This window comes from Mesocricetus auratus, unplaced genomic scaffold (genome assembly GCF_017639785.1).
Source record: "Mesocricetus auratus isolate SY011 unplaced genomic scaffold, BCM_Maur_2.0 Super-Scaffold_100041, whole genome shotgun sequence".
NCBI classification, from domain to species: Eukaryota; Metazoa; Chordata; class Mammalia; order Rodentia; family Cricetidae; genus Mesocricetus; species Mesocricetus auratus.
The window spans coordinates 6893926-6911853 of NW_024429218.1; the positions used below are offsets into that span (position 1 = coordinate 6893926).

General features: G+C 44.2%; 1 protein-coding gene across 1 annotated transcript in view; it reads right to left on the reverse strand.

Annotated features, from left to right (window-relative positions):
- LOC101828564 (hedgehog interacting protein) overlaps positions 1-17928 on the reverse strand; it is an 88530-nt gene that overhangs the window by 19641 nt on the left and 50961 nt on the right. The window contains 7 exon segments of the mRNA XM_005077726.4: positions 2543-2624; positions 4387-4517; positions 5504-5627; positions 7531-7652; positions 11461-11604; positions 12258-12431; positions 12838-12989. Of these exon segments, the coding sequence (XP_005077783.1) occupies positions 2543-2624; positions 4387-4517; positions 5504-5627; positions 7531-7652; positions 11461-11604; positions 12258-12431; positions 12838-12989 (929 nt within the window).

The window sequence follows — 17928 nt, forward strand, 5'->3', positions numbered from 1 at the left end:
TGGTAAGTGCATAACTTCTATGACACCTTATACGAAAATATGACAAATTGCAATTCAGTACTTGTCTCTCCCAGGGTCATGAATCAATTGGTATATGAAAGCTGTTTTGAAAATATTCTAACAAGTCTAGGCACTTCTCTATAAGAAGATAATGAGCTTAACTGTTCAGTTTGTTAGATTTTTTTTTGAAATAACAAGGCATACACACATACACACACACACACACATATATGCAGATTTACAAATTTGATGATGCTTTTTATTCAGAGTAGAAAGACACTTCTACTCTGCCTGACCTCTTGAGCCTGCCTATGCTAGCAACTAACTTGTGTTGCCCCAAATAACCCTGTCTGCACAGAAGTGTCTGCTCATGCACCAGCCCCTCTTGGGAAAACATTGCAATAATTGCCACTGGCCCTCACATCAAAACAGTAAGAGGCTCCCAACAAGCGTTTATGAAAACATTAGCTTTCTTGCACTTGGTTTAATTTAGAATACGCTGATGCCCACGCCGGAGGATGGGTCTCTGAGATTCTATTACTCCCCCACCTCTGCAAAGCAAACACAGATCTTAACCCTGGCCCCACACATGACATGAATCACCAGAAACAGCCCCATAATGAGAAGCCAGACCTTCAGGTATGTCACTCTGAGACCACCCTACTAGAGGGGCCCTAAGATCACAAAGCCAAGGTCACTCGTGGCAACCCTGATAATTAGATCCTAATAATAGATTGAAGGTGTAAACTTCACCTCTAGTCACCAACAGACTAAACAATCCAGATCAAGAGAGATTCTGTGTGTGGCAGGGAGGGTAGGGGTGGGGAGAGAATTCATTACCCTACTGTGGGGAAGCTTCAGAAACTGATCAATCTTGACAACATAATGGAGCAGCAGTGACCATTTTGAAGCTAATTGCCACAGGTCTGGATGAAACCCCATCCCTGCACTGCGGGTCGTCAGAGGGCTCTGTGTTAGAGTTCGCACTAGTTTCGCTTGTGTTTGTAGTGGTGTACCAGTTTCAGCACCCTCCTAAATGTCTGATAGCTTTTCACTTCCTTTCTTTTCTCGAGAAGACACCAATTTCACTCATGAAGAGGAGAAATCTCACTGCAGCCACATATGTGACAATAAGTGTGTCTCTTATCGTAAAGAAGGGATGTCACGCTCTTGGTGAGCAGGGGACAGGGACCACTTCTTTTTCATGGTTCTCCTCTTTGTCATGCAGTAGCCCATGCTAACCTGTAGTTTTCTCAGGAAAGGAAATGGTTCTTTTGGTTACAGAAAAGGTAGTCTGCTCAGTCACTAAATCATGGCTTTACCAGGAAAACACAATTGACAACTTACAAACAGTATTTTAAGAATTGAATGGTGTCGATGCCTTTGGCTGACCTTTCCAATCACTAGAATTGATTCTCTTGAGGAAAAACTTCACAGAAGTTTGAAGTTCGTAGCATGGTGTTGGTGAGTAAGGAGCACCAGTTAGTCATGAACTACTTGTATCTATAAAAATGATTAGGTTCTGGATGACCAATATCCAGGTGGCAGCGTGTAGTTTTAATGGTTTCAGAAAGTTCAGTTCTCATGTTTGAAAATCATGACTAATGAATGATGATTGGAACCACAGGAGAACTGTGTGTGCTGGCATCGAGATGGGTGGACCAGACTGGGAGGGAAGAGCAGCAGAACATACACACACACACACACACACACACACACATGAACATGCACACAGATACATGTGTAACACACACACAGGTGTGTGTTAGGGGTGTGTGTGTGTGTGGAGACCAGATGTATCTTCCTTGATCGTTTTCTATTTCCTTTACCGAGGTTTCTGGCTGAACCAGGAGCTCACCTGTTTGGCTGGTCTAACGAGGCAGTCTGCCTTGCCTCTGCCTCCTCCATGTTGTATGTACGTAGCTACCATCCCGTTCCACATTTATGTGGCCTCTGAGAATCTGAACTCTTGTTCTTATGTTTTCAAGGCAACATATTTATCTACTAAGCCACTCAAATATAATCTTTTAAAGGACAAAAACCTTCACACCTTCCTTTTGCTAAAGCAAATAATGAGACAGTCCTTTAGTTTTCATTGGCTTGACCAAACAGTTTTCACAAGTGCTGTGAACTGTCTGATCATTTGGAAATGAGAATCATGTGTTGAACTGTTAAGATAACTCATCTTGCCTATCTAACAAAAATCATACTAAGGAGGATGATATCTGTCAGAACATTCTCATTTTCTCAAAATTAAAGGTTTTGTTATTTCCTGACATGGGAGCTGAGGCCACTTTTCGGCATGTTTTGGGGCTCTCTCCTGACTTTTAACTGGGAATGTTGTCCCCATAACTCGAGGCCAGCTCTGAGAGGACAAGAATGATACGAATGAGCTTTCCAAGTCCTTCAAGGTCAAATGCAGCCCTCTTCCATAAGAAGGGTCGAATGTTCACTCCAGCCCATCACAAGCTACGTCTTAGCGTGAACTAAAGTGACTGCAGGACGGATATCGAGTGAACTCAAATGGAAAAAGAAGTTTTACCTTTTTGGGTCTATGATTTTGTACAGTTTTCCGTTGTGAGTCTGAGTCATACTCTTACTGCTTGACAAAATGTAAACTTCTCCTGTTGAAAAGAGAAATAATGCAAAGTGAATTCACAGCATGACATCATAGTCAAGCAGTTATCATGGGTCTCCGTTCAGTCTCAGGAGGACTCTATACCTAAGGCTGTGACGGCACTCACAAATCCTCCTTTGCTGTGTACCTGAGCCCAGTCACCTCGCCCCCATGCCCAGACTATTCCTGTTCAGGAGGGTATTGTCCCTCACCTGGGTCACAGCCAACAGTCTTCTTCCTGAAGTCCTTGTCTCTACCTCTGTTTATCCTTACCCAGTGATTGTTTTCAAGAGTGAAATGGCATTAAGTTAGGTCAAGTGGAATTTTCCTGACTTCTTGTGAAGCTGCCTGGATAAACCCCTCCCTTTGTTCCTCCTTCCAACCCCCAACTCCCTTCCCCTCCCTTCCATCTTTCCTTTCTTTTCCTTCTTCCTTGTTCTGTCTTCTTCCTCTCTCCCTCTTTCTTGTGCAAACTCAGAGCCTTGAGTATCCTAACCAAGTGCTCTGCCACCAATGCCCACCCATAGCCCTACTTATTCCCAAAATTAAAGTCTGCCGATGGCATTTAAATTACTCCACAGAGCTTGACTCTGATTCTTTTTCTGACTCCCTTGAGTGGAGGTAGAAATGCATCAAGGAAAAAAAACCCAGAATCAAAATGCTTTCAGTGGGAACGTCGGGTGGTGGCGGCGCACGCCTTTGATCCCAGCCTCTGGAGGCAGAGGCAGGCGGATCTCTGTGACTTAGTGGGCAGCCTGGTCTACACAGTGAGTTCCAGGAAAGCCAAGGCTACACAGGGAAACCCCATCTTGAAAACAAAATGCTTTCACTCTGGAGCAAGAGTGGACAAATCTCTGTCCTAACTATCATATCCCTGTGCTTCTCAGGTACTTTTATGCATTTTGGGGAGCATTGGCTTAGTCCCCCGCTAATCTAAGTGAAGAGTGTGTGACTTCTCCCATTGAATGGACAAAGAAAACCAACCTGGACTTTCATTATAGAGAGAACATTCTGACTCAGGAAAGAAACATTCTTTCTTTTTATGCCTTAAAATTCATTTCTGAGGCTGAAGGATCTTAGTCCCCATGGCTTGTTAGGGTGTAGTTAAGTAAAATACCACAAAAGCAGCCCTGAAGTCTGCAATTTAAAACAGTGGAGAGTGCTTAATTTCACTTTACCACTAATCAGACTCAATTCCAATTCCCTTCTCCTCATCAGGCTTCCTATGTATGTTTTTTGTTTTGTTTTTTGTTTTTTTGTTTTTTTTTTGAGGAAAGTTTTTGTTTTTTGTTTTTTTTTTTTTTGGTTTTTCGAGACAGGGTTTCTCTGTATTGTTTCGGAGGCTATCGGTCCAACCTGGCCTCGAACTCACAGAGATCCGCCTGCCTCTGCCTCCCGAGTGCTGGGATTAAAGGCATGCGCCACCACCACCCGGCTGAGGAAAGTTTTATTTTAGCTCCTGGTCCTGGTTTTAGGGATTGCAGTGTGTGTTAGCCTGGCTCTGTTAATTGGGAGACACCTGTTTCTGCCTGGTTTGTGTTCCTGTTTTGTTGCTTTAATACTTCCAAAATATAAACCAGTTATGAAGATCCTTGGGGAAGGTTGTTGGGAAAGGAGGTCTAACTGTACAATCTTGGGATTCTGTGGAGGTCATCTTTACTGTGGATACATTTCCAACAAGTGGAAGAAGAGACATTTGTTCTGTAAGACAACAACGTTTTCCAAGCAAGGAGTGAAACCAGAACTCAGTGGAGTAACAGATATGGTACCTAGTTCGTCTTCTCCAAATCCCAAGATGTGACCTGAAAAGTAGCCTCGACAGGAGCCGCTGGCGCCCAGACAGAGTGGCTTTTCTTGCCATTGCTTGGTCACTGGACTTCGCTGGAGAGTTAAGAAATTCCTATAACAAAACACACCATAAACCCATGGTGAAAACACACCTTGGCTTGTAGGCATCCTAAAATGTTTTAAAATAGAAATTGTAATAAGGAATTGTCACACCAAAGACATACATTGCTTCTCAAGGGAAAAAGAATATGCTCTGTCCTGTGTGGGAGCACTCATGTGCCCTGTGTGGGAGTACTCATTTGCCCTGTGTGGGAGCACTCATGTGTCCTGTGTGGGAGCACTCATGTGTCCTGTGTGGGAGCACTCATGTGTCCTGTGTGGGAGCACTCATGTGTCCTATATGGGAACTGTGAAAGTACTACAGGACTCAAAGATAAGATGGGGTTTGGAGAGGGCCCTGGAAAGTCCAAGTAAGACAAAGCCCCTCCCTTCCCTCCACCTGGAGAGGATGCTTCCTGGGCAGGCTGGTCTCAACCACAGGCTGTGCAGCTGAAACCAGTGTGGGGCGGGGTGGAGCACTGAGTGGGTACAGTCAAGTCCCCCTGTCTCTTGCAGAAGCCGAGCGTGAATGCCAGCAGCGTGGGTTTCACCGACTCCTTGTAATTACCCGCCATGACGCCTTGAAAATTTAGGCTCAATTTTTATTTTGTAGACACCACTCATGTACATGAAGTGCACGGCGCTGCTCAAAGTCCTGCGAGTTTGGCACTACCAAAATTCCTAGTTTTCCAGGGTAACTTCTAAAACAGCTTTTACAGCTCCCATAAAACAAGTTTTGGAATTAGGTTGAGGATAAAGAGAACCGTCGAAATAAGTGGAAAGTCCCTTACAGGACTGCTTGCCTTTGAACATTATCCCATAGAAGTGACTGGACCTGTTGAGGAATCTCTCAGAAGCAGCTCTCCAATTAGGCTTCCAGATGAGGCACAGCACAAGCTTCTGCGTGTGTCCACGGACTGACATGTGGGGGATAGCCACTTGAATATTTTTTGGTAGTGTGCCAAACAATACAAGAAACTGTGGCATTCGGAAACATACCCATTGCGATCTCCAAACACGTAGCTTCCGTACAATCTTTCAGACTGGCAGCCTCTGTAAATGAATCCACCAACCAAAGGGCCGTTACTGAATGGCTTGAATTCTAAAAGCGATGGCTCACTTTCTGAAAAAAAAAATATCATTAGAGCAAATGAAACATTTTCAGAAGTAATTCCAAATTGTGTTTCAAAAGGCAAGACATGGATCCTTTCCAGATATACTGATGAGAATAATGAAACTGTTTAAATAGCACCAAAATGTAAGTTTAGCAAAATGAAACTGCCCATCAGGTGCTTGCAGTGTTATGTCAGGACACACCAAGATACCAACACAATTCAAATCTAGGTGTTTTGAAATCAGTGTTATTTACTATAGAACCAAAATACTTTAAGGCCTGAGTTGTGAACAATAAACATCTGTAGAAATGGCTCTGCTTGCGTTAGTAACTCAAACATACCTATCAAATCATATAAAATGTTTAAGAAGTTCACACTTTAGTGAAAAATAAAAGCATAGCACCTAAAAAGGTCTTTAAGCCCACATTTACTGTATTCATAGAAACACTGTCTCTCAGTCTTTACGGAGTTGTAGGCTTAACAAAAGCAGCTTTAGGAGTTCCTTTGAATTACATGTGGCAAATTCACCTGAGGATGCTTTTACTGACAAAGAAGTCACAAGCACAGCAGGTACCTTATGTAGGTGACTTCGTGACAACACAGTCATTTTAAAGGTTCTATTCTTCTCATGACTATGATAAAACAAAGCTTGGAAAAGACCAGTTTTAAATACCCCACCCGGACAGAAGGAACGATTGAACGACTAAGGCCATGTGTATTGGAGTTAGGCTGCTGCAGTTCAAATCCACCCTTCGCTGCTCAATTTTGATTGATAATTAACCTTTTTGTACCCCAAGGCGGCTGATACAGTGCCTGCCACCTACAGGGTTCTGTGAATGTGTTCACAGTGGGAGCTTCCCGCACTTTGAATGTGTTTTCAAGTATGCAAATGTAAGGCTGTTTATACTCTAACTGGTCTTGCCTTGAAGTTAATGTGGTAAGTAGAATTCAGCTTCATCTCCTGATATAGTCGAAATCAATGGAATTAGTAGCTTGTTAGACTGCTTTTTCCAAGCAACATTATTCTTTGGTTTTTAAAGTGTACACACATGTGCACGCACACACACACACACACACACACACACACACACACACACACGGGTGGGGGGAGTTCTCGAAGAAAAGTGAAGTAAAATAACTGAATACCGCATGAACTAACGCAGCTGCCCTATTCCTAGCGCTAAAATAAATAGCTCTGTTGAATGAGTAAACAGAAGGGGAAATCAGTTTAATAATCTCAATCTCCTGGGCTCCCTAGGTCATAAAAATGCTTACTATACTGTGGCCTTCAAAAGAGGTATGCAATACAGCATTGAAAACAATTCAGTGTTTTGGACTTCATTATCCAACTTTATGTTTTTAAGTTCTCTGTAAATACTCCAGTAATCATGTTATTAAAAATAATGTTTAAACATTTTATTCCCATGACTTGTTTTTATAAGTCAATTACTTTGTTTTCTCTAAAAGAAACCCATTTTAAAATTATTTTTATTAGAAACATTATTTTCCTAATTGCTGAGACTTGCATGTCGAATGTTCAGCAATTTCTTACCTCTAAGCTCATTTGTCTGCTTAGAAGATGTTAAGACAAGTTCCCCCATATAAGAGGGAAGGGAATAGAAAGAAGCTCCCCATCTTGAGTCTCAGATGAGCAAAATGCAAGCCACTGACTTTTGAGACTATTTGAACCCACAGGGAAGACCACAATCCATGGGAAAGGCAATTAAGCAGAGAAGCCCTCAGGGCTTGGAGGAGTCCTTGAACCTTTAAAAATGGAGCAATTTGCTCACTGGCCTGACAGAGGCCACTGTTTTTATGCATTTTCAAATGCTCATTACGCGAACTCCCTTTTCTCCAATTAATACACTAAAACCAATCTTCACCTACAGCACAACCACAGGCTTGACTCACCATAATCTTTCCCTTTCATTATCTGTAGGATTCTGGCCGACGATCTGTTTTTCCCATTGGAATCTGAGCAAAGTATTGTTAAATTGATGTTTCTATCTGTAGGATGTCGATCCACAGCACATCTACATAGTAAAGGAGGCAGACACTCATTAATTCCTACCAGGGTCTTCCTGACATAGAAAAGGCCACTCTGTGGGCTGGCCAGGATCCCATGAGCAATTTAGTTAGGATGTTCTTGAAACCAACGAAGGAAACATCTGATGTGTTTGTTTACCCTGCTGCAGCCAATGACCTCAGGAGTGTGTTTCTTAATTTTTCTGGCTATCTTTCTTCTAATGAACGTGCTCATCGTCTTAAAGACCTTTGTTAGCCTATCGGTAAGGATTACCTCATGCATAGCACATTGGCAGAGTTTGGAAATATGAATCAAAGCTACCATCAACTGTGCCATACAATGTATGTAATATATTTGCCTTAGAACTAGTTGTATTTCCTACAAGGAATGCTAACTTGTGTGCATGTGTGTGTGTGTGTGTGTGCGCGCGCGCGCGTGCACGCATGCACGCATCATAGTGTATAGTGTGTGGAGGTCAAAGGACAATGTTTTTCTTCTGTTCCTGGGCTCAAACTCAGATATTACATTTTGTGGCAAGAGCCTTTTCCCTCTAAGCTATCTCATCAGTCCCTGCATGGTTACACTCTCATACCCTGGAACTCCTCCTGCCTTCATGTCCTCCATATCTAATGTGGGGACCCCCATGGTTCTAACCACCGATAGAGCCCCAGGAGGATCAAGTGTCACTGTGTTCCTGTTACCTAGTCTAGGTCTAAGAGGCCACGATATTCCCAGCATGTTCAAGTGAGTAAGAAGCTAGGATCGGAGGGAGAATGAAGCCTAGTTGCAATGTCTGAACTTCTCAAACATGCAAGACAACAAGCAAACAAATAAACAAAAGAAAGGCTTCTTGACTTGTTGGGACCACGTAATCTTTGTTCTAGGGTTGAGGGGGTACCATTCTGGTATTTATACGGTTCTTAGCCATCTCCTTGGCCTTGACTCATTAGATGACAGTAGTGTTTACCTTGCTCTCAGCCCCTGTCATCTCAGTTATGAAATCCAAAACTGTTTCTAGACATTGTCAAATGTCCCCAGAGGCAAAAACATTCCGTTGAGAATTGATGTTTGGGCCAACAAAATACATTAACTACTTATGAGCCAAACCACTGGGCTTCAAATGAATGAGAAATGTGGAAAGTGGAGAGTAGGGGTTTCAGAGGTGGAGAACCAGTTAGCAATTACTACAACTGAGAGCTCCAAGCAGCCCACTCCAGATAAAGAAGCAGGAGCTGGGACAGTTCTACAGACAAGACCCCCACTGTCCTAACTGTGTCCCACAGCTCAGTGTCTGGCATGGATGGAGACACAGGCATGCTGTGACTTAGTGACTTTAGTCCCGGAGGGTGAGAGGACTTTTCCTAGGACCTTTTCTTGAAGATGGAGAGCTTATGGCAAAAAGAAGATTGACCTGCTTCCAACCTGAAGCAGCCAATGTGTCTAAGCAGAGGCCCGCTTTCTCTGAGGTGAGTTGCTAGGGGCTGTCAGTTCCCTTCCAGTCTCTGACCTTCAGCCTCTTACGGCAAAAGAAGCCAGATGTAAAACTAACCGGGTGAGGTTAAGATGGTGAAGGCCTGTGTCCGTCCATTAGTCTAAAAGCAGCACAGAGCGGCTGCTCCTGTCCACCAGGGACTCTTGGTGACTGATGGGGCAATGACGTTTCTTTCGTTAGTTGTTCCCTGAAAGCCTTTCTGCTGGGCATGATGATGATGGGGCAGAGGCTATGGTAATGTGGGCGAAGGGCTTATCGCTGGTCTTCGTACCTTATGGCCACATTACTGTGAACCCAATAAAGAAGACGAGGGACTGGGGACATGAATCCGTGGGCAAGAAAATGTGCTGTGAAACGAAGAGGATCTGAGTTTGATTCTCCGTCACCCTCATGAAATCCAAACGCGCCACAGGCCTGCAACCCAGGGACTAGTGGTGGGTTGTTTGTGTGTGTGGGGGGGCAGGTATTGGGAAAGACAGAGCTTGCTGAGCAGCCATGCTCACAGAAATACTGGGCTCCGGGTTCAGTGACACATCTGTCTTGAAAAATAGAGGAAAAGAGGAAGGCCGTTGGTAGAGGAAGACTAAGCCCCTCCTGTCCTCTACCCTCTACGTGTGGAAGTGCGGGTGTGCGTGCGCAGCACACACACAAATGAAAAGTTTACACAGGTGCTGCATGGACAGCTACCCAGAGCACGGCCAGCAAGACAGCCTTCTTTGCTTTTAGCCAGTAATGCTTTCAGCTTCTTTTCTCTTCATTAAATCCTTCTCTGTCTGAGATTCCCTGCAAGGGGAGCAGAACACAGACAGAACTTTTCTCTAGCCTTCAGTTGCCAGAGGAAGCAGGGCTCCCGGCACAGGCATCCCGCCACGCGCAGGGTCTGGAAAGTGCCTCACCCTGTGTTTTTTGCAATGAGGCTTGGACCCCCAGGAACGTTGCACAAACGCTCTGGTGGCGACTCAGGCTGCCTCACTTCAAAGTGCTGCGTTGTGGTGTCTGTGCGTTCTGAGCTATAGGAATGGAATGTGACAGTTTCCTCCACATCCTGACCCCACCTTAAGTATTCCCTGCTGAACAGATTTTAAGATCTGTGGAGATGCCAAAAAGGAAATGAACTGTGGATTTGGGCTTTGATGGAGGGAAGATGAAGGGCATGAGGGATTATAAAAATAAAAAGGTTGAGAAATATTCACCTTGCACATAGTGAACACTTAATAAACATTAAATAGCAATAATAACTAAGCTAGTAAATGAATGAATGTGGCCACATACCCCTTAGTCTGAATGATAGACCAGACTGGAAGGGGTTTTCATCAGAGAATTTCTGTTATAGTTCAAAGTGTGCCTGAAACCCTTCATTCTACAGACTTCTTATTTTTCTGTTCTTTACGGCTCATTATAACATGAGAAGAACTGCCAACATGGATTCCTTTAGTATTTGTCAGTTTTTAAGGCATGAGAGACATTAACATTTACCTCAATTCCTTGCAAATTAATGCTACATCATCTTGTATTAAGTGAAACCATGCCTGGTGTGAGTCAGGAGGGTCTGCTCTGGCCTTTATCTGTGGCTCTGTCATGTAATTCTGGAAGAGCCCTTGGGACACACTTGTTATCACTCCTGTTTAACACGTGTGACATTGTCTGACCGTATCATGTGAAACACACAACCTGTTGCCCTGGTTCCCACTGCTGTCAGTGGGCAGATGGTGTCACGAGAACACTACTTTCACCATGGACTCCTGGTTTTGCTGTGAGGGAACCTGGTTATCCTAGGAGTGAGTTCTCCACAGGACGATGAGTTTGGCAACTTTTCTGTCTCCTTCTCTCTCTTTTGCTCTCACCTTCCACCATGAGCTGAAGAAGCAAGAAGGCTCCCAGCAGACGCTGAGCAAGTCCTGGCACCTCAGACTGCCCAGCGTCCAGAGCTGTGAGCCCCAAACCACCTGTTGTTTATGAATTACCCAGTGCACCGCCTCAGGTTGAAGCAGCATAAAATGGACTAAGCCAACAGGAAAATAAAATTTAGAGGTGTTTAAAGAAAGCAAGCAAGCCAAAGTGCATCTAATAGTAATCCCCCTGCCCCTGATTTTCTCTAAGAACTCATATTTTCCCTTGTTTAATCTTTTTTAACCTTCTTTACAGGTAAGTGCCAGAAAATGAGCTAAATGCTTGCTTAGTTAATAGCCCCCCTACGATTTCAGAAGTACAAAGTGCTACCACCCCTTGCTATTTGGTGGTCGAACATCCCATTTGTCTTCCTAGATCTCAAATTCTGTCTTTTTCTTTTGAAGGTAAGGACAAGATGGGCAGATGTCCTCACCTGCCTGGGTCGTGGAGCCCATGGGCAAACACTTCTGGGGGCTGGTTGGTGCTGTTGAAGTGGGGGTTGCTCCGCGGTATGGAATAAGGCACATTGCACGTGTCTGTGTCCACATCGAGCCTCAGCACAGAGCCTGTGAAATCACTGAGAAATTGGGGGGGGAGTGAGTACCTCACATTCGGGTTGTGTGTTTCACCTGCGCACAGGAGAAAGAAACCATCCCCTCCTTTGACTCAAAATTACTTGAGTTCCAAATTCCACACGGCAGGGAGGCAGACCAGGGGCAGTTTGGGTACAGATGGAGGATGGACAAGGATATGCCACAGTGTGCTGCTTACGTTTAAAAGAAATCTGTCTTTTTTTTTTTCTTTCTTTTTTTTGGTTTTACGAGACAGGGTTTCTCTGTATTGTTTTGGAGGCTGTCTGTCCAGCCTGGCCTCGAACTCACAGAGATCTGCCTGCCTCTGCCTCCCGAGTGCTGGGATTAAAGGCGTGCGCCACCACCGCCCAGATGAAATCTGTCCTTTTAAATCTTTCCCAGTCAGTTCATTAGGCAGAGGGTGGAGCAGCAGCACAGATTATGGGGTGGGGGGAGTCTGCTGCCCAGAGGAAGAGGTGCCCTCCCCAAGGCTGTGTGTCGTAGCAATAACTTTTTAAGGACAAAGCAAAGTGATCCATCAGCATAAAATAGCCATGCGTTCAATCATCAGACCCGGTTTCCATGGTTCAGACCCCATGTCCTGGCATGGAAAGCACCGTGAATGTGAAAGAGTACTTGTTGGTAAGCAGTCTGTTACCTTAACCCATCCATCTCCTCCATGTCATCCAGTGTGATCATACCGTCCCCTAGGATGATGTACAAAAAGCCATCGGGACCAAAGAGCAGTTGTCCTCCAAGATGCTTGCGGTGGAGCTCGGCCACTTCCAGAAACACCCTGGCTGTTCTCACGTCAGCTTGATGGGGATTTTTCCTACGGGACAGAAGGAAAAGCACCATGATTTTCCCAGGCATAAAGTGAATCCACTGGAGAGGAAGCTGTGTACAGACAGAATCACATTTGCAACAGAGCTAATCAGAATTACTGAAAAATGACATTAATCTCTACATCTTAGGAATGTCATTGAAGTCGAAGATAATTGAGGAAAAATACCAAAGACATTATTTTCCTTGGTTTTCCTTACACATGTGCACGCGTGCGAGCACACACACACACACACACACACACACACACGTGCATGTGTTTTAAGCCATGAGAAGATTCTGTTTTAATTACTACCAATTCATGGCAGCCATTTTTAAATAGTTTGTGAGGAGATGAAGAGGAGAAAACAACACGATAGAGGTTGTAGACGTCCGTGCACATTAGTTAGGGGTACCTGGACACTGTGTACTCCACAACCCTCAGGATGTGGTCGTGAGGCCCGATAGCCCACCGTTCTTGGTTGGTGGTATAAGACACATACAGCTTTCCATTTTTCTTGTAATTGGGATGGAATGCAAGGCTTAGCAGACCCCTTTCATCTCCTCCCTGCAGTCAAATGGAAAACACAAAGAATTGTGAAGTTAATTATGTTCGTTACTGTGTTTCAGAAAGACTCCCTTCGTTGTTCTGGATTATCTTTGTCCTGTGCCCAGAAGAGGATCATAAAACATTTCTCTATGTGGTGCTTCTTAAAGGTTAGAACAGGACACTTGTCTGAGCAGTTATCTATGCACGGGACTCTTAATGCCAGTGTCGCCAAGAGATCTGTGCATGCACTCTTGGGAAGCTGGGGAGAGCAGTTTAAGTGCTATGAGGAATTCTTTACTGGGTTACGAGGTTGCTTGCAGTGCACAGGAGACAAATAAAAACAGTTCGCAATCAACAGTTACTTCTAATCCAGCTCTCTCCAAAACCTAAAACACACTGCTGGCTGCCAGCTCCCACTGTCTTGGCAATACGTTTAGAAAGCAGTTAAATTGCTTGTGTAATGTATAAACCTATGTTTCACCCGGGGGCATCCACGGAGGTTGTCACAGCGATGGTGGTCTGTACATCACAGTGAGGTAACAGCAGCCTTGGCCATCTACACAGAGAGGAGGTCTTTTTCCCATGCATCCTAACTTCAGAGAATAGGAGGAGGAAGAGACGGGAGGAGAGTGAAAGGCAGGACCAGAGTGAGGGCGGGAGAAACTTGAGAAGGGGATGCTAGGGACTAAAGGGAAAAATCTCAGGCAGCTCTCCTTTGTTGTTGTATGAACGTCAAGGACTGTATACATTAGACATGCCAAATACTAAAGCAATTAACACATCATCATGCTCGGAAATAGAGAGGCGTTCTATCTTCATTTTCTGCTAATTCAGCTCGTGGAAATCCAGTGCGGTCTTAGCATTCGCTGGGTCCCACGGGTAGCGTAGGAGTGTCTGTCCTGGAATGACGGTGGATCAGAGACCTAGGAAATGAGCGAACATTTTTCCCCCTGCAGTCTGGTGAGTTTTCCACAGCAGTGACAACCTGTGACAGAAACTGAATTTTACCTTTATGCCTTTAACATCGCATCTGCTTTGACAAAATAGGATGAGAAATTAAGTTCTGAAGTGTTAAACAGAGGAAAAAACCCTGTAATACAAAAACCTCTTTGCAGGGTCATGGTCAGCAGAGCTGGACTGTCACGCCGAGTCCCACACTATAGCATCTGTCACCAGCACAGAACAGCTCTGGGTGCAACTTGAATGATACATCAGTCTGAGAGCATAAAAATTTAGGCATAAAAGTTTATTTTTAATCAGCCTTGTTTGATTTACTTCATTGCTCAGAAATAAATGTGCTTGACTACATAGCATCCAAAGTAGAAATATTTAGACTTTGAGAATTACATAAATAACACACCGGCTGGAAATGTCCGGGAACTACTGAATCATTTATTCAAGTGTTAACCTTTTTACACGTCACCATCTGCCTGATTTTAGCTTTAATCATTAGAGTCAGATGCTAATGACTCTGATTTATGAATGTGCCTCCGTTCTGTGATGATGGTTTTAATGCAGACTCTATGCTGGCGTGTCACTTCTCACATCATTGGGAGACAAACATCCCCTGGCTGTCCGAGAGGCCTCCAGAAGCTCCAGAAGCTGAGACGTATCGTTCAGATCTGAATGTAGACTGTCCGCCCATTTAAACCTCTTCGACGGATTGCAGGAGGAAGCCCACAGGTGGATTTCGTCTGTGATTAGTTCTCCTCCTCAACATACTTCTCTCTGAAACTGTGGGGCAGGTTAAGTGCCGCCTGCCTGCTTTATAAGTGGTTGTGGTCGCTGTAGGCTTCGGCTGAAAGCGGTTCTCTGTAGCTGCTAATCAAATACAGCCGGAACTGCAGTGGGAGGGAGGAGCATCGTGGTTCAAACCGTTGGGGGTACAGACTGAGGAGGAGAGCATCGTGGTTCAAACCATCGGGGATACAGACTGAGGAGGAGAGCATTAAACCGTCAGGGGTACAGACTGAGGAGGAGAGCATCCTGGTTTAAACTGAGCCAGTCAGCCTGAGGAAGAGAGCTGCATGGCTCAAACTGAGCTGGTTGCTTTTCAGGAATTAGGGATGGAGAATGAATGGGTCATTAGCAGGCCAATGGAAAACCGCCACAAATGAATCTACAAGTGGGAGTGGACACTTGCTCACTTTGGAAACACATGGCTTACACCCACGAATCCAGAAGCACCACAGACATTTTGTAAAGTGCCGAGTTCAGAGAAGAGATGAGTTGTGAATGAGAAGAAAATAGATAATACATTTTTAAAAAAAAGTCAAAAACTACAACATTTTTTCAAGTTGCACAATTGACATTTGATTAATTTAGGATATAGCATCTGCTCTCTTCAAATAACCTTCTGGTATAAAGTTGTGTTCCGATTGGTTTAGAAATTTGACTACTTAAGTCATTTCCAAGAAAAAAACTTCATAGTTATATTGGTGAGAACATTTCATGTTTTGTATATATCCCATGGCTGTCTCTAATGACAGCAGAAAGCTCAGGCATTAGGAAGGTCTGTTAACTCCTATGGGACCGAAATATTGATAGACGGGTCACCTCAGTCAGCTTTCACTGTGATGTTGTCTATGTAATTAAAATATGTTATGAGCAGATCATGACTGAACTCTCAAATGGAAACCTGCCTTTGGGGTCTGGCTCATTTTTTAAGGTCTACATGAAGAAGCATGTTGACGGGCACTGAAAGTTGACTTCATGGCAGAGTCAGGGGCCTTTTCACAGTGACACCACCGGGTATTTAAAGCCTCAGGTCCCCTTATGTGGTTCGAGCTTTAGGCAGTAACAGACTGTCCCAGAATGAGGGGCAGCTGAAGACCGGTCCCTAAGACCTCTGTTCTTCCTGTGACCATATGTCGCCCTTTTCACCCAAGCTCTGGCTGTGTGTGTTCCCAGCCTCACTCTGTTCTCCCCCAGGGCCAAAGCACATTTCTCTCCCTCTCTTGCAAACTCTGCTAAGTCGCTTTTGAGGCTCAGCAGGAAGAATCAACCAACCCTTATGCCAACTACACGGACATTTCTCCTAACTCCTCTCATCCCTCCCCTCATGATGGGTGGCTTTATGGCTCAGAGTGCATGGAATGGAAACCATGAGCTCCACCCAGAAATGCTTAGAGGTAAAAACTGATGCAGGGAGCGTCTGAGGAGAATGAACTGTTCAAGATGACCTGGGTTGACCTGGCTGAGGATATAAGCACACTCACCGAATGGCGACGGAGCTGTACCATGTAGAAAGAGTATGTCTTCTAACACAGTGCCATACTGTTAGCCAATGTCCAAAATAGGCATCATCACCCGTGTGAGTGGATAGCAGTGATTTTTTTCAAATCTGCACATTGAACTTTGGGCTTCATGATTGGAGTACCCTATGCAAGCTGTGCTTCAAGTGACTGTGCACACAGCATCATGAGACCCAAACCAGAAGCTGACAGAGTGAGACATTTCTGACATTGCAGAAACAGGATTATCTTCTGTGAAGTTCATGTGTGAGAGTTTCCCAATCAAGCTAAAAAAGAGAGGAAGCAAAGGAGGGAGGAAGAAGAAAAAGTTTTCAAGGAAACCTTCATGCTATCTTAAATAAGATCCTGGTATCATGTTGGGCTTCAGGCTGGAAAAACTTGCCACTTTGGTTAGAGCCTGGTGTCTCAGGTTAGCCTCTTTTCCTCTCTCGGCTCTCCTCGTAGTGCAGCAAGTCAGGATCGCTCCACACCAGCTACATGTGGATACTCAAAATAGGATTGTTGGATGAGTTGATAACAATGTCCTTCAACTGTTTGGAATCGTGAGATTGACTCATGTTTCTGAGTAAGTCAGAAAAGCTTCCCCAGGGACTCTCGATAGAATGGCAACTGTCACTCAGCCCTTGGGAGCAGCCTCGCTGGGTCCCCAGAATACGAGATCAGTGTCCCCGAACAGAGTACTGAAGACTAACAGACCACCTCTTCTCTTGTGATGTTGGGATAAACTTTACCCTTTTGAGCAGATCAAAGTTCTAACAAATCATGGAAGGGTATTCTTCTTTGAATAATAAGAAATGTCCATTTGAAAAAGAGAGGTAACCATAAAATGATTACAACAGAAAACATGGTTTTTTTCTTTAAGGGAAATTTTGAGGTATTTGTCTTTCATTGTGATGCTATCTAAAGAAAACACTCTCTTTATACTTTCTTTTAAATTATTTTAGACTTATTTATCTTTATTTTATGTGTTTTGTCGGCATGTGTGTGTATGTATGTATGTATGTATGTATGTATGTATGTATGTATGTATATCACATGTATGCCTGGTGCCCTCAGAGGTCAGAAGAAGGCATTGGATCCCCTGGAACTGGAGTTATGGATGGATGTGAACTGTGGGTTCTGGGGACCAAACCCAGGTCCCTTGCAAGAGCAGCAAGTGCTCTTATCTGCTGAGCCAACTCTCTAGCTCCCTCCCTCTACTTTCAATATGGGTTAAACTTAATTTGTTCTGAGTTTTATTTCTCTTGCATTTGATTCCATGCCCTTTGGGGGGAATGCTGGCTTGAGTGTTTTAGGAAGGGGTAACATGGAACAGGAAGCTGTAAGCACCACGACTCATTTTTACATAGTTTTTCTTTAGTATTCTTTGCTATGTAACTAACTGACTGCAAGTCCAGACTCACTTCTCCTGGAACCCTTGCTGTCTAACATACTCACAGTGCCTAGGGATTAGGACAAGGATATTTCCATTATTTAGTTTTTAAAAAGGTTACTACAGATAGGTGTGGTTACGCATACTTGTAATCCCAGTACTTGGGAGATGGAGCAAGAGGATCAGGGATGCGAGGATCAGGGATGCAGGTCAGTGTCTGCTACATAGAGAATCTGAGACTGGCTTGGGTTAGCTGAGTCTCTGTTTATAAACAAAACAAAACAAGAAAAGGGATCCTGAGCACATAAGACTTAGCCTTCTTGAGCGCGAC